The sequence below is a fragment of the Rhinolophus sinicus genome, chromosome 18 (assembly GCF_057876585.1).
Source record: "Rhinolophus sinicus isolate RSI-liver-muscle chromosome 18, RSI-T2T, whole genome shotgun sequence".
Taxonomy (NCBI): domain Eukaryota; kingdom Metazoa; phylum Chordata; class Mammalia; order Chiroptera; family Rhinolophidae; genus Rhinolophus; species Rhinolophus sinicus.
In genome coordinates this window covers 42388732-42405893 of record NC_142518.1, presented here as the reverse complement: position 1 = coordinate 42405893, position 17162 = coordinate 42388732, and the positions used below count along the sequence as shown (strand labels likewise).

The following is a 17162-nucleotide window of genomic DNA, read 5'->3' as shown; positions in this document are numbered from 1 at the left end:
GGCAGAGAGTATAAATTGATGACTGACAAGCTATATCTGGTATGTAGGCAGGTTTTGTTTGAATTCATGGTGTTATACAAAATTTTTAGTTAGATGCTAACATTCAAAGTCTAGGACATTTGACATAAAAGCCTTTATTTGCTGCTTTTCTTTAAAATTTGAGAAGTTTGGTAATATGTAGTTGGAGTTGATTGACAGTTCTCCTTCAGATGGGGAAGGTGTCCCCCAGTTTGACACAATCCCCAGCTGGTCTACTTTACTTATTTTTTCTAATGTGCACCATTTTTCTTAATGTAACAAAGGTGTATTATAGGTTGGTGTTGAGCTCCAAAAGCTTCTTATAATTTCACTTAGTTTAAACTACCTTTGAGCTTTTCAATACTCATAAAACCTGTGGGGCTCTGGTAGCAAGGGAGGGAGTAATGTCTTAGCTGCCTTAATCTTTGCATAAGCGTTATGACTTCTCAATTAGAAAGACACCCAGGTGCTCAATGGAATGATGACTATTCAGAAGACACCAGACTTAGTGTATTCATAGGCAGGCTTTATAAAAATTACCTTAGAGTTGGAACAAGACATAGAGTAAAAGCCATGAATGGAGCCTGTGCACATGAGTATAAATGGATCAGTCTGTTTGAAGCTTTCTTCTCTTCCTATCTCTCACAGGCTGTGTGTGTGTGTGTGTGTGTGTGTGTGTGTGTGTGTGTGTGTGTGTGTGTGTGTGTGTTGGGGGTGGGGTGGAGGTGGGCAGACCTGTATGGATTCTGCGGTGGGCTTTCAGGTGAGAGCTTTTGGTGTACACTTTGCTGCATCCTGCAAAGTCACATTGGTGAATCCGTCTTCTCTTCAAGTCAAGGGACTCTTCTCCCTGCATTTGGGTCATTGCTGCTGGTCTGAGCAAAATAAAAAGAAAAAAGAAAGAAAAAAAGAAAAGAGAGAAATAGGGCCAAAGAATAATTTCAAAGGGGAGGCTAAATAAATAGACTTATATACAATGGGACCACCTCATACATGCATTTAATTTGTGCAAATTTAACATTAGGCCCCCAAAAGAAATAATTGAAATAGTTCAAGCAATTCCCTCAACTAGGCCATTCTGCTCAGTAAGTGCAGGTTCTAGGAAGTGGCAATGTTTCCTTGGGTAGTTCTGTTCCCAAACAGCGTGAGCATTTCACTCTAAGTCTCGTTCTTATGTTTCAAGAAAGGTATTTTTCATACAACATGTTTTGCTAAAACCCAAGCCAACTACTTCATTAGTTCCAACACTGGAAGAAAAGGCTGCTTTAAACTTAGAGAAATAGTATGCAACTGTGCTTTGTAGGAAATTGCAGAATTTTCAAGGGTTAAAACTGATGATCTATAATTAGAACATAACTCTGCCATAACATGCATGTCTATGCACATGTGTGCACACAAACTCAAACCACTACTGGGAAGGCAGTTTTCCTATATTTTATTGTCCTCAAATTCTTACTATTGTGTTTGAGAATTTGTTCCACTTCTACCACAGACACACACATATATACCCAGAGACAGACCTGAAATAAAGACAAAAGTACTCACTCTTGCTGTAGTCCCTGAATACCCTGTAAGGCCAAGGATCCACTCTCGTTTGCACTCTCCTCACTGTCACTTGGGATTTCCAGTGAAGACATGGAGGTGGGGTCAACTTTCACTAAAAGCAAAGAAAAGGAGCAGTGTGGGCTACAAAATATATATGTCTCTTTCATCATTTCCAGGATTCCCAGTTTGACCCACAATGAGAAGTAGCAGCAAGAAAGAGAAATAATGAAAAAGCAAAGATAGAAGAAATGTAGTTATATAGAAGCAAGAGAAGAACATCTGAAATTTTTAGCGTAGCAGGGAACAGAAATTCCTTTGAGGGAAGTATACTAAGGAACACTCTTGTACCACTAGAATAAGCTTCTCTAGGATAGTGAGTGAGATAGGATAGCTTTCTCAAGGATAGAGTCTAATTATGATTCAACTCTATCTCCAGCCCCCAGGACAGGGTCTGCTGAAAAGTCAGGTTTAATGCATGTTTATTGAACCGAACTCTCTAAATAGTTCCATGACTATCCTAAGATCAATATCTAGGCTCACCCCAGTGGTGAGAACATCCTTTGGCTTTTGTGCTCCTAAATGGAAACAAGTCAATGAGATGAAACACATACCTAGTACCTAGCAGGTGCTTGATATATGTTATATCCTTCCCTTCCACCTATGTTGGGAGAAGCCCTCGAATATTTCTTATTATCAATTACTGATGTTTCTGACCCCTAACAAAACTCAATCAGATGGTCAACAGTCTCCTAGATCTAGTTAAAGCTTCAAAACTTCTATATAGAAGAAACTTAAGGGTGGCAATAAGACTGAACTGGGGAGGACTTGGCTAGTGCAGTTGTCTCTATATATTGATTGTGTATCATTCACTAAAAAGTGTTAAGCAAGTATCTCAATATGCATGTGTGTCTGCATGTGTGTGTGTGATATAAATGTATATTAAAATTTTGTGTATATTATCAAAAATAAGCAAAAATAACACGTAAGGGGTGAGAAAATGCAAATGTACATTTTGATAATTTCTTCTTGTGCTCTAATTGTTTTGTGCACCTCCCCGACCCAAAGTATTTGGGAGATCACTGGGCTAATAATAATGGTCTTAACTTAGCTTGAAACTACATTAAACACTTGTAAAATTTATTCTGTTTATTTAGAGTGGCTCTGGTGGACTGATGGCATTATGGGGGGAATTCAAAGCCCTGTCAAACAATCCCTTGGTGCTATCACTGTCTTCATATTAGCACCTTCTCAAACAGAGAATTTTATTTTCCCATTTCCTTTTTCGTTTGGCTCTCCCTCCCTATTTGAGAACTGATAACCATATTTTGATTAACCCCCTCAGGGGATTCCCCAAAACAAGATGATTATGAACACTTATCATTACCAAAACTAACTAATAGCCAATGATGGCATTTTTATTCAAAAGAATACTGCAAAGTATCAGCAACTTGATGCTTAGGACATTGTTTTTCAGCCTTCTACATTCAGTGATGGAATGAACATAGGGCACTGAATTTCAAAGGGAGAAAACTTTTAGTAAATGTGTGTGTGTATACATATAACATATTCTGATTCCTATTCTTTTCCACTCACATATCTCCCCTTTGGTCCTTTTTTTTTTTTTTTTTTTTTTTTTACAGATTTTATTGGGGAAGGGGAACAGGACTTTATTGGGGAACAGTGTGTACTTCCAGGACTTTTTTTTTTTTCCAAGTCAAGTTGTTGTCCTTTTAATCTTAGTTGTGGAGGGTGCCATTCAGCTTCAAGTTGTTGTTCTTTCGGTCTTAGTTGTGGAGGGCGCAGCTCAGCTCCAGGTCCAGTTGCCGTTGCTAGTTGCAGGGGGCACAGCCCACCATCCCTTGCGGGAGTCGAACTGGCAACCTTGTGGTTGAGAGCCCACTGGCCCATGTGGGAATCGAACCGGCAGCCTTTGGAGTTAGGAGCACGGAGCTCTAACTTCCTGAGCCACCGGGCCGGCCCCCCTTTGGTCTTTTTAATTCACGCTAAACATTTACCAGTTCCTCAGTTGACACGAATTTGAATCCTCTCACCATCCTAATTTCTCTCCTCTAATTATACTCCAATTTCCCAATATCCTTCTTAAGACACAACATTTAAAACTGATTGGAATTCTGCAGACATGATGAAGCTAAATATCTTGAACCACTTCAAGAAGTCATATAATTTTCTTTGATCATTCCCGATTACAAACTAAAGTAGATATGCTTCCAGGAGGGGAACAGGGTGACTGGAAGATTGAGGTAGAAGGGAGACTTAATTTATACCTTTCTGGATTCTGAACTTATTGTTAAAATTAAAGCAAAAGGAAACATTACAGCATATGAACTCTCTCCAGGACACATTTTCCAGTTTTTTCATCAAATTATTTGTTGCAAGACAACTACTACCACTGTGTTAGGTTCTCTGGAGATGCACAAAGAGAAGTAAGATGCAGTCTTGTCCTTGAGGAATTTACTAATTCAGTTGGGAAGAATGCCCATATACTTGCAATACAGGCAAGTAAAAAAGTGAAATGGGGCCGGCCCGGTGGCTCAGGTGGTAAGTGCTCCATGCTCCTAACTCCGAAGGCTGCTGGTTCGATTCCCACATGGGCCAGTGGGCTCTCAACCAGAAGGTTGCCAGTTTGATTCCTTCAGTCCTGCAAGGGATGGTGGGCTGGGCCCGCTGAAACTGGCAACAGCGACTGGACCTGGAGCTGGGCTGTGCCCTCCACAGCTAAGACTGAAAGGACAGCAACTTGAAGCTGAACGGCACCCTCCACGGCTGGAATTGGGGGGACAGCAAACTTCACTTGGAAAAAGGTCCTGGAAGTGCACACTGTTCCCCAGTGGAGTCCTGTTCCCCTTCCCCAATTAAAAAAGAAAAAAAGAAAAATGGAGGGTAATAGATGCTAAATGAGGAGGAACACAGGGAAGATGGCAATATTTCAAAGACTATTTTATCTGCAGGGAAGAGAAAACGTACAGTGTTGGGATATGCAGGAGCTAAGGCTGGCTACCGTGTTTCCCTGAAAATAAGACCTAACCAAAAAATAAGCCCTACCATTATTTTTCAGGATGACATCCCCTGAACATAAGTCCTAATGCATCTTTTGGAGCAAAAATTAATATAAGACCCGGTTGTATTTTTGGGGAAACACGGTAAGTATGTAGGGCTAGAAACATTCTCAACGTGTCCACCAAAGCATTCCTAATGGCACAGAAAAGTAAACACATTCTTCTGGAAAATCCCAATGTGGGTGCCTTAGTAAGCTTAAAACTATTTTTGAAGTTTGTGTTTTATCTTAAAAGGTTATTCAAATTTTACATTTTTCTCTTTAACAAAATCATTTTTAAAAAATAAAATGTTTTAGAATTATTTACTATCAAATCATATATAGGTTCCAGGAAGATACGTAGTATTTCATTCAAGAATATGCATACCCCAGTTTGAGAAGCATGGGGTAAACAAAAAAGAGTCACTGTACATTCTTAAGTATTGACGACACATGGAAAAAAACAGTATTTATGAAAGATTACTCTTGAAGCTGTGCAAGGATAATTGGAGGGGGTAAAAAGAGGTGATAGAACAACTCAAAGAGAGAATAGATGGATGAAGGTGAGGCCCAGGAAAGGGGTACATTGATGCTCACCTGATCCAGCATTTTTACCATCTCCTCCAATGAGTGGGACTGTAATGGCTGCAGGGTTCCCATCGGCAGGCAAAGTAGTATACACCATGGGCAGCGACTGCACCACTACTGGAATGGTCTTCAGGCCACCAATCTTATTTGGCAGACTGACTGAGGGGATAGTGTGAATCACATGTAAGATCTGCTGGCCACTGGTGCCCTGAGAGGAGGCCAGGATAGAGCCTGGAGTCAGTACGGTAGGGATGCTTGCTAAAGTGCCTATGTCAGATGTTGATGTGGACACTACAGGAGTCTGGGGAGCAGGTTGTGGGTTGGGAGGACGTATTGGAGCTTGCAGCATGCTGGCAGGCTGGAGAGGAGCCTTGGGCTTGTGAAAGGAGAGGTCAACAGGTTCCACCTGGGGCAGGTTGAAATCATTAGCCAGAAGTTCTTCTGGTGGCTCAATCTTGATGTCATTAAAAAGTGATGAGTTCTCCATGGGGCTAGCATCCAGGAGTGGTGGAGATGTCACACTACCTTTGTCTGCTGTCTTTGGGGTATCTCTGATCTGAACAGAGCCAGTGACCTATAAAATAAATAAATAAACAAATGAGAGATGCAAAACAGTCAGTGTTAGTGCCCTGAAGAAGAGATCTGTGAGCAATGAAAGAACTTTTCATTATCTTTTCATGGACAGAATATATAGAGTTGAAAGAAATGAAGCAGGAGTACACTAAAGACGAAAAAGGAAGGGAAACTTTACTGAGCACCAGTACTAGGCAATGCATCAGGCAATTGATACAGATTGTTTTCTTTAATCTTTACAATAATTATGAAAAATTAATTAAAGTCAACACTTTCTCCACATCCACTATAGATGCTAAGCCAGTGAGCGCACACATGAATAAGGTATAGCCACAAAGTGCATACTAATATACTAACTATAATGATAGAATTATGTGAGTAGCTTAAAAGTCATACCATAATAAGTGATGCAGCAGACATACAGGAGGTGTTTTAGAAAAAGAAAATGGAATGATTTATTCTACCTAGACAGGATCAGGGAAGGCTTCAAAGAGGAACTGAATTTTAGATAGGTCTAAGAGAATTAATGAATTGTCTAGACAGAGACGTGGTAAGAAAGATACTCTTGTCTGTAGAGATATAACAGACAATATGCATAGGAAATAATGATGCAGCACAGTCAGTTGTATTATACGCAAAATCAAACTATCCAACTTTTAAATTTAAAAAATACAAATTAAATGAGAACTTCATATGTTATAAAATAACATAAAACCTCAACCTAATTAAAAACTTTCTAAGAAATCCATGAATTCAAAGGTCAAGAGTACTGTGAACTGCATAGGTCATTGCAGAGCAACACTCTGGACTTTGAAGATGCCCTTGGAGATGGTGGTGCTACTTTAGCCAGTAAAAAAACAAGGCTCCATTCTCTGTCAGGATTATATTTAAGTTATGGGAGTTCTGAATTATGAGAGATGTCCAAGAATGCATCTTTTACACAAAATCCAACTATCTTTTATTTTGTACATTTGGAATACGAGGGAACGTGGAGTTCAAGGAATGGCTGGCTGATAAAATATAATTGTTTTGAGAAGGGGAGTGACATGAGCAGAGCTATTTCTGTGAGATTTAACTAGCTCCTCAATAAAGGATAGATTGAAGGAGAAATAAGACTAGAATTAAAGAGACCAAAGAGGAAGCAAGAGGAAAATTTTGGTGAGATGTTTTTGAGACAATTGGAGACATTTGAATATTGACTGGATATTGGATGATATTAAGAATTATTGTTGATATTTAAAGGTTAGATAATATATTAGTTATGATTTTTAAAAATTTAGGTAAGAGATAATAAGGGCCTGAACTCAGAGAATGATGAGGGTCAAGGAGAGGCAGTGACCTCTTATTCTGACTTCATTTAAAAAACCATTAGACTATGCTGGGAGTGAGTAAAGAAGCATCTATGTTTCGTCTACAGAATTTAGACAGATTGACATCTGCTTTCTACCTCTACTATGCTATGACACTCTTGTTTTTTTTTGTTTTTTAATTTACCACCTCCCACCACAACTCTGGCCTTGTCTGTGGTCCAAATACTGCTTCAATCTGCTCCTCTAAGACATTACCCCTGTGATTTGTCCCACTGTTTCACATACTTCTAATGTAATCCCTCATGGGTGGATATGCTCCACCCAGGTAACGGGTCACTAAAATTCTATTGGTGGTTGGGAGGGGGAGGATAGGGAGAGGAAGTTGTCAAGGATGGCTCGGCTGAACTCAAAAATTCCTTACCCTCTGAATTCCCTAAATCAGCTTAAGCTCCTATTTTCCCTACATTTCCTACGTATCTCTTCATCTGACTAGTCCTCTTCCCAGATTAAAGAGGCAGAATCCTAAGAATCTCTAAAGAATAGGAAGAAGTTAGTAAAATTACATAGATTTCAGGTGTACAATTCTGTATTACATCATCTATAAATCCCATAACAATTGTCACCCCAATAAATTTAATAAAATTAAATTTAAAAAAAAGAAAAAATAAAGAATAGGAAGAAGTATTTCTCTAGGCTCTCTATCATGGACGTCAGCAACATGGAGAAATAAAGTTACAACAGAAAGCATAAGGAGAGGTGAAGTGTACCATTTTCTAAAAGAATATTGATTGTGCATGGAGATGTAGAAATAAACACTAAGTCTGCCAATATTCATTAGAAAGAATCTAGTTAAATATTTAGGGATTTTGGGAATCTATGCATTAGGTCCACAAACATAAGGGAGCTAAAGTTTTGAATTCTAAATATAAAATAGAGATTACTTTAGCAAACTTACTGTCCTTTGTTAAACAGGTGTCATCTCAAACACCATGAGTGTTGCCTAGATAATGCTATTAGTTCATAGTCTTTTGCTTAGCTGGTACTTGATCCATAGCTATTCACTTTATTGAAAAACATATTATTCAGGAAAATCCAAAATGGAAACTGAATGATGAAAGTACAGAAATTGAAAAATAATCTATTTTTATTGACTTGATAAGATGTTCCAGGCCCCGACTTCAGCAAACCATCATGAGTTGTCCTTCTGTAGACTAAACGTAGCTTGTGCTCTGCCAATTCTTCATAAAAATGCTATCTAGCAATAGGGCTTTAATCATTACTCCTCTTCTGACATCATCACAAGACTTTGAAAGAAATATTGGAAGGCCAGTTGTTTGGAATTAATAGTAGCTTATTAATTTATTTTTCTTTTTTTTCTTTTTTCTTTTTTGACTTCTTTTTTTTTTTTTTTTTAATTAAATTTATTGAGGTGACAATTGTTAGTAAAATTACATAGATTTCAGGTGTACAATTCTGTATTACATCATCTATAAATCCCATTGTGTGTTCATCACCCAGAGTCAGTTCTCCTTCCATCACCATATATTCGATCCCCCTTACCCTCATCTCCCACCCCCCACCCCCCACCCCCCTTACCCTCTGGCAACCACCAAACCATTGTCTGTGTCTATGAGTTTCTGTTTCTCATTTGTTTGTCTTGTTCTTTTGTTGCTTTTGGTTTATATACCACATATCAGTGAAATCACATGGTTCTCTGCTTTTTCTGTCTGACTTATTTCGCTCAGCATTACACTCTCAAGATCCATCCATGTTGTCACAAATGTTCCTAAATCATCTTTTCTTACCGCCGAATAGTATTCCATTGTGTATATATTTTTCTTTTTTTAATTTATTTTTTAAATTTATTGGGGTGACAATTGTTAGTAAAATTACATAGATTTCAGATGTACAATTCTGTATTACATTATCTATAAATCCCATTGTGTGTTCACCACCCAGAGTCAGTTCTCCTTCCATCACCATATATTTGATCCCCCATACCCTCATCTCCCACCCCCACCCTCCTTACCCTCTGGTAACCACTAAACTATTGTCTGTGTCTATGAGTTTCTGTTTCTCATTTGTTTGTCTTGTTCTTTTGTTGTTTTTGGTTTATATACCACATATCAGTGAAATCACATGGTTCTCTGCTTTTTCTGTCTGACTTATTTTGCTCATGGATGGAATTTATTTTTCAATTATACTTGACATACAATATTCTATTAGTTTCAGATGTACAACATGGTGATTAGACATTTATATACCTTGTGAAGTGATCACCCCAATAGTACACATCTGACACCATACATAGCTATTATAATTTTATTGATTATATTCCCTATGCTGTACTTTACATCCCATGACTGTTTTTATAACTGGCGATTTGTAAAAATATATCCCTTACCTATTCCACCCATCACGCCAAACCCCTTCCTTTTCGGCAACCTTCAAAATGTTCTTTGTATCTATAAGTTTGTTTCTGTTTCGTTATACGTTTATTTTGTTTTTTAGATGCCAAATATAAATGAAATTATACGGGATTTGTCTTACCAGTTTGACATCTTCCACTTAGCATAATACTAACTAGGTCCATCCATGTTGTCAGAAATGGCAAGATTTGTTCTTTTTATGGCTGAGTAATAGTCGATTGTGTACATGTACCACATCTTCTTTATCCACTTGTCTATCAATGGATAGTTAGGTTGCTTCCATATCTTGGTTATTGTAAATAATGCTGCAATGAACATCAAGATGCATATATCCTTTTGAATTAGTGCTTTGGATGACTTTAAATAAATACACAGAAGTGGAAGTGCTGGGTCATATGGTAGTTCTATTTTTAATTTATTGAGGAACCTCCATACTGTCTTCCATAGTGGCTGCACCAATCTGCAATCCCACCAACAGTGCATGAGACTTCCCATTCTCCATATCCTCATCAACACCTGTCATTTGTTGATTTATTGATGATAGCCATTCTGACATGTGTTTTAATTTTCATTTCCCTGATAATTAGTGATGTTCAGCATCTTTTCATGTGTCTGCTGGCCCTCTATATGTCCTCTTTGGAGAAACGTCTCGCATACATATGTCTTCTGTCAATTTTTAATTGCATTTTTTTGAGCAGTATAGGTTCTTTATGTATTTTTGATATTAATCCTATATAGTATGTACCATTTGCAAATGTATTCTCCCATTCTGGAGGTTGCCTTTTAGTTTTGTTGATGGTTTACTTTGAGGTGCAAAAGATTTTTCGTTTTATGTAATCCCATTTGCTCATTTTGGGTTTGGTTGTCTTAGCCCTAGGACACATATTCAAAAAATACTTCTAAAACCAATATCAAAAAGTTTATTGGCTACGTTTTCTTCTAGGAGTTTTATGGTCTTAAGACTTTAATCCATTTTGAGTTTACTTTTGTATATGGTATAAGAAAATGGTCTCATTTCATTGCTCTGTGTGTGTGTGTGTGTGTGTGTGTGTGTGTGTGTGTGTGAGTCCAGTTTTCCCAACACTATTTATTGAAAAGACTGTCTTTATCACATTGTACATTTTTTAAAATTAACTTTATTGGGGTGACAATTGTTACTAAAGTTACATAGATTTCAGGTGTACAACTCTGTAACATATTATCTATAGCTCACATTATATGTTCACCCTAGAGTCAACTCTATTTCCATCACCATATATTAGACCCCATTTACCCTGTTCTAGAACTCGCCTACCCCTTACCCTCTGGTAACCCCTAAACTATTGTCTATGTCTATGAGTTTTTGTTCCTTCATTTTATTGCCTTGTTCTTTTGTTGTTTTCAGTTTTATACACCACATATCAGTGAAATCATATGCTTCTCTATTTTTTCTGTCTGACTTATTTTGCTTAGCATTATAATCTAAAGATAAATCCATGTTGTCACAAAAGGTACTATTTCATCCTTTCTTACTGCCAATAGTATTTCATTGTGTATATATACACCACAACTTCTTTATCCATTCATCTATCGAAGGACATTTTGGTTGTTTCCATGTCTTGGCCACCGTAAATAAAGCTGTAATGAACATTGGAACACACGTGTCTTTATGTATGAATGTTTTCAGATTTTTTGGGTAGATACGCAGGAGAGGGATTGCTGTGTCATACGGTAATCCTATTCGTAATTTTTTGAGGAACCTCCACACTGCCTTCCATACGGGCTACACAAATCTGCATTCCCACCAACAGTGTATGAGGGTTCCTTTTTCTCCACAGCCTCTCCAACACTTGTTACTATTTGTCTTGTTGATGATAGCCATTCTAACTAGGGTGAGGTGATATCTCATTGTGGTTTTCATTTGCATTTATCTAATGATTAGTGATGTTGAGTATTTTTTCATGTCTATTTGCCATTTGTATGTGTCCTTTGGAGAAATGTCTCTTCAGGTCCTCTGCCTATTTTTCAATTGGGCTGTTTGTTGTTGTTGTTTTTGTTGTTGTTGAGTTGCATGAGTTCCTTGCATATTTTGGACATTAGTTCCTGATTGGAGGGGCTGTTTGCAAAAATCTTCTCCCATTCACTAGGTTGCCTCTTTATTTTGTTGATGATTTCTTTTGCTATGCCCAATCTTTTAAGTTTGATATAGTCCCATTCATTTATTTTACCTTTTACTTCCCTTGCCTATGGAGTCAAATTTATAAAATGCTCTTTGAACCCAAGGTCCATAAGTTTAGTTCCTGTTTTCTTCTATGCAGTTTATTGTTTCAGGTCTTATGCTTAGGTTTTTGATTGATTTTGATTTATATGGTACATGATAACAGATAGCAGCCCACTTTCATTCTTTTGCAGGTGGCCCTCCAATTGTCCCAGCACCATTTATTGAAGAGGCTGTCATTTCTCCATTGTATGTTTTTTGCTTCCTTGTCAAAACTTATTTGTCCACATTTATGTGGGTTTATTTCTGGGTTCTCAATTCCATTCCACTGGTCTGTGTGTCTACCTTTCTGCCAGTACCAAGCTGTTTTGATTATTGTTGCCATGTAGTACAATCTAAAGTCAGGGAGTGTGATACCTCCAGCATTGTTCTTTTTTCTTAGGATTGCTTTGGCTATTTGGAGTCTTTTGTGGTTCCAAACAAATCTCATGATTTTTTGTTCTACTTCTTTAAAAACTGCCATTGGGATTTTGATGGGGATTGCATTAAATCTGTAAATTGCTTTGGGCAATATGGCCATTTTAACTATGCTGATTCTTCCAATCCATGAGCATGGAATATCTTTCCATTTCTTTGTGTCTTCTTTGATTTCTTTTAAAAATGTCTCATAGTGTTCAGCATATAGGTCTTTCACACCCTTGGTTAAGTTTATTCCTAGGTATTTTATTCTTTTTGCTGCAATTGGAAAAGGAATTGTTTTTTGTATTTCTTTTTCTGAGAATTCCTTGTTAGTATATAGGAATGCAATGGACTTTTGTACGTTGCTTTTGTAGCTGGCAACTTTACTATATTTGTTTATTGTTTCTAATAGCTTTTTGGTGGAAACTTTAGGACTTTCTATATATAGCATCATGTCATCTGCAAAAAGTGACAATTTAACTTCTTCATTCTGAATTTGGAGGCCTTTTATTTCTTTCTCTTCCCTGATTGCTCTTGTTAGGACTTCCAACACTATGTTGAAAAGCAGAAGTGATACGGGTAAGCCCTGTTGTGTTCCTGAACGTAGAACAAAGGGCTTCAGTTTTTTACCGTTAATTATTAGATTAGCTGAGGGTTTGTCATATATGGCCTGTATTATGTTCAGGTATTTTCCTTCTATACCTATTTTATTAAGATTTTTAATCATAAATGCATGTTGTATCTTGTCAAAAGCTTTTTCTGCACGAATTGATATAATCACGATTTTTTCCCTTTATTTTGTTTATGTGATGTATAGCATTGATGGATTTGCATATGTTGAAGCATCATGCTGCCCCTGGGATAAACCCCACTTGGTCGTGATGAAGAATCTTTTTTTTTTTTTTTATTAAATTTATTGGGGTGACAATTGTTAGTAAAATTACAAAGAATCTTTTTAATGTACTGTTGCATTCGATTTGCAAGAATTTTGTTTAGGATTTTTGCGTCTCTATTCATCAGACACATTGGTCTGTAGTTTTCTTTTTTGTGTGTTATCCTTACAACGTTTTGGTATCCAGTTAATGTCCTCATAAAATGAGTTAGGGAGTACTGTCTCTTCTTCAATTTTTTGGAAGAGTTTGAGTAGGACAGGTATTAGATCCTCTTTGAAGGTTTGGTAGAATTCACCAGTGAAGCCATCTGGTCCCAGATTTTTGCTTTTGGGAAGGTTTCAAATGACTGATTAAATTTCCTTACTGGTGATCGGTGTACAGTGGTACCTCGGTTTTCGAACATAATCCATTCCAGAAGACTGTTCGAGCTCTGAAACGTTCGACAACCAAGGCACAATTTCCCCATAGAAAGTAATGAAAAATGGATTAATCCGTTCCAGACCTTAAAAACCAACCCCTAAAACTGCAAGCGTCACATGAATTTTACTATCTAATGATACCATAGATCCATAATATTTACGGCGCTCATAAACCGAAATCTTCCTCAATGGAGACGTCCAAAAACCGCGGTACCACTGTATTTAGATTTTCCAATTCTTCGAGATTCACCTAGGAAGGCTTTGTGTTTCTAAGAACTTGTCCATTGCTTGTAGGTTATTGAATTTGGTGTCATATAGTCCTTCACAGTATTCGTGGATGATCCTTTGTATTTCTGTGGCATCTGTGATAACTTCTCTTTTATTTCTGATTTTGTTTATTACTGCCTTTTTTCTTTTTTTTCTTAGTGAGTCTAGCCAAGGCTTTGTCAATTTTATTAATCTTTTCAAAGAATCAGCTCTTTGTCATATTCATATTACTATTGTCTTTTTGTTCTCTATTTCATTTAGTCTGCTCTGATTTTCATTATTTCCTTTCTTCTGCTGACCCTGGGTTTCATTTGTTCTTCTTTTTCTAGTTTTTAAGGTGTAACGTGAGGTTATTTATTTAGGATTTTTCGTCTTTCTTTAGATAGGCCTGTAAAGATATAAATTTCCCTCTTCAAACTGCTTTCGCTGCATCCCAAAAATTTTGGTAGGATGTATTTTATTCTCATTTGTCTCTATATATGTTTTGATCTCTCCTCTAATTTCTTCTTTGACCCAGTCCTTCTTTAAAAGTATGTTATTTAATGTCCATGTATTTGTGTTTTTTCCCGCTTTCTTTTTACAGTTGATATCCAATTTCAAAGCCTTGTGATCACAGAATATGCTTGGTATGATTTCAATCTTCTTAAATTTGCTAAGACTAGTTTTATGTCCCAATATATAGTCTATCCTTGGGAATGTTCCGTGTATACTAGAAAACAATGCACAGTCTGATATTCTAGGATGAAGTGCTCTATAAATGTCAATTATGTCCATTTCATCTACTGTGTCATTTAGTGCTGGTATTTCTTTCCTTATTTTCTGTTTCAATGATCTATCCATAGCTGTCAATGATGTATTTAGGTCCCCTACTATAACTGTGTTTTGGTCAATTTCTCTCTTTAGTTCTGTTAGTAGTTGCTTGGTATATTTCAGTGCTCCCTGATCGGGGGCATAAACATTGATGACTGTTATGTCTTCTTGTTGTGTAGTCCCCTTTATCATTATGAAATGTCCATCTTTGTCTCTTGTTACCTTTTTTATGCGGAAGTCTGTTTCATCTGGTATCAATATGGCTACACTTGATTTTCTCTGACACCATTTGCTTGGAGTGTCATTTTCCAGCCTTTCACTTTGAGTCTATGTTTGTCCTAGCAGTTGAGACGTGTCTCTTGAAGGCAGCATATGGTTGGGTATAGTTTTTTTTATCAAATCTGCTACTCTGTGCCTTTTTGTTGGTGAGTTTGGTTCATTTACACGTAGGGTGATTGATATGTGAGGATTTTGTAGCATTCTATGCTTGGTTTTCTGTAAGACTGTATCTCCATTGTTTCTTTGACTCTTTGTTGGTGACTATTATTTCTGTGTGGTGGTATTCCATGATTTTTCCCTCTGTTTCTTTTTTTACTACGTTATATATTTCAGTTCTATATTTTTGTAAGTGATTACCATTAAGTTTACATAAAAGAAAGTTTCATATTTAAAGCCTTCCATTTTCTTCAGCATGCTTACTTTCTCCATTCCCATATTCGGATTCAGGCCTTTACTCTCCCCCCTTTCGTGTTTTGGTTGTCACAAATTATCCCTATTTATACTACTCGAATAGCTTCCTTAAGTATTTCCTGTAGTGCAGGTCATGTGTTAGAAAATTCCCTCAGCTTCAGTATGTCTGGAAAGGTCTTTTTTCCTCCTTCATATCTAAAGGATATCTTTGCTGGATATATTATTCTTGCCTCATTTTTCTCTCTTCAGTAGTTTGAATATTTGATTCCACTCCCTCCTGGCTTGCAGAGTTTCTGGTGAATAATCTTATGATAATCTAATGGGCTTTACTTTGTAGGTTACCATTTTCTTTTCCCTGGCTGCCTTAGGGATTCTTCCTTTGTTAATTTTTGACAGCTTCAATACAATGTGTCTTGAAGAATGCCTCTTGGGACTGAGGTAACTATGTGTTCTATTTGCTTCTTGCATTTGAGGATCCAGTTCTTTCCACAAGTTTGGGAAGTTCTCATTGACTATTTGTTTGAATATACTCTGTACCCTTCTCTCTTTCTTCTCCTTCTGGTGTGCCCATTATTCTTATATTGTTCTTTCTGATGGAGTCAGAAAGTTCTTGTAGAGTTCTTTCATTTCTTTTAAGTATGAAGTCTCTATCTTCTTCCATCTGTGTCATTTCCAGATTTCTAACTTTGATGTCACTGATTCTTCATTCCATCTTTAGACTTTACCATCTAAGCTGGCGATTTCATTCTTTATTGCTTTTATTGAATACTTAATCTCCAGAAATTCTATTTGGTTCTTTTTAAAAATTTCAATCTCTTTGGTAAAATGTTCATTTTGTTCTTTGATTCTGTTTCTGAATTCATTAAACTGCCTGTCTGTGTTTTCTTGCACCTCGTTGAGATTCTTAAGAACTGCAGTTGAATTCTCTGTCATTTAAGTCACATATTTCCATGTCTCTAAGTTCATTTTCTGTATACTTTTCATTTTCTTTCTGAGCTATCTTGTTACCTTCGTTATTCGTGGCTAGTAATGATTATTACTTCTCTTCCTAGACATATACAGGAGTGAATTCGGCAACAGTTTGATAGGAAGAGGTCTTTCTTTTGTTTTCCAGTAGGTGTTGGTAGAATGTTTTATTTTCTCTCCGACTGCAGTCTTTTATTCTCTCACACTGTAGTGTTACTTTTTCTCTGCACTATTCCGGCTTCTCACACAATGTGGGGATTCCCTGGAAGGCAGGCTTCTTCTCTGTGAATAGTTCGTGTGGATCATAGGGCGCTGCCTCTGTGGGACATTCTGAAGTTCCAAAGCTCTTCATGCTCCAGATTCAGAACCCGTGTGTTTCAGCAGCTTTGTTTACTCCTGCAGGGATCCACCCAGATAGGTGGGGCCAGGAGCAGGGTGAGTTGTGAGAGGTGGCCCAGAGCAATGGCAGCGACCACCACCACAGCCAGTCCTGCTTCCATAGCTCCCTCCCCTTTGCCAGAAGTAGTTGGGCTGCGAGTCCGTGTCTGCAGACCACAGTTCTCAGAACTGCAAATATTCTGTTCTTTTCATCTGAAATTGCTGCAGTTCCGCTCTAGCACTGGGCCGGTGGGGGTGGGCTGAGCTCTGGGAGGGTAGGGAGAGGGAGGCTAGGCTCAGTGCCTAAGGCTTCTGTTCTCTGCTCAACAGTGAGGGCTTAAACCACCATTTTCTGCCTTCTTCCCTCAGTCTTTGCTCTGTGGTCTCTGCCATGAGGTTTTGATTTGGCTGTGTTATAAGCTGTCCCTCACCCTGTGGGCCATAAGCAGAGCCTTAGCAGTCCAAGTTCTTCACTCTCCTGCAGATGCGGTAGTTCTGGAATGCAGCAAGCTTGGAGCACTGAGCTAGGTCTGCGTCCTGCACCCGTGTATCCCCATGACCACAC

The 17162-nt window shown here is 37.7% G+C and overlaps 1 protein-coding gene across 9 annotated transcripts in view; it reads right to left on the bottom strand.

The window, feature by feature from the left end:
- Positions 1 to 17162, bottom strand: part of KLF8 (KLF transcription factor 8) — a 205099-nt gene that overhangs the window by 51862 nt on the left and 136075 nt on the right. For all 9 annotated transcript variants that reach the window (XM_074323662.2, XM_074323664.2, XM_074323663.2 and 6 more), the window contains 3 exons: positions 5216 to 5780; positions 1564 to 1675; positions 754 to 893 (listed from right to left, as the gene is read on the bottom strand). In XM_074323662.2, coding sequence (XP_074179763.1) covers positions 754 to 893; positions 1564 to 1675; positions 5216 to 5780 — 817 coding nt within the window. The remainder of the gene's footprint in view (positions 1 to 753; positions 894 to 1563; positions 1676 to 5215; positions 5781 to 17162) is intronic.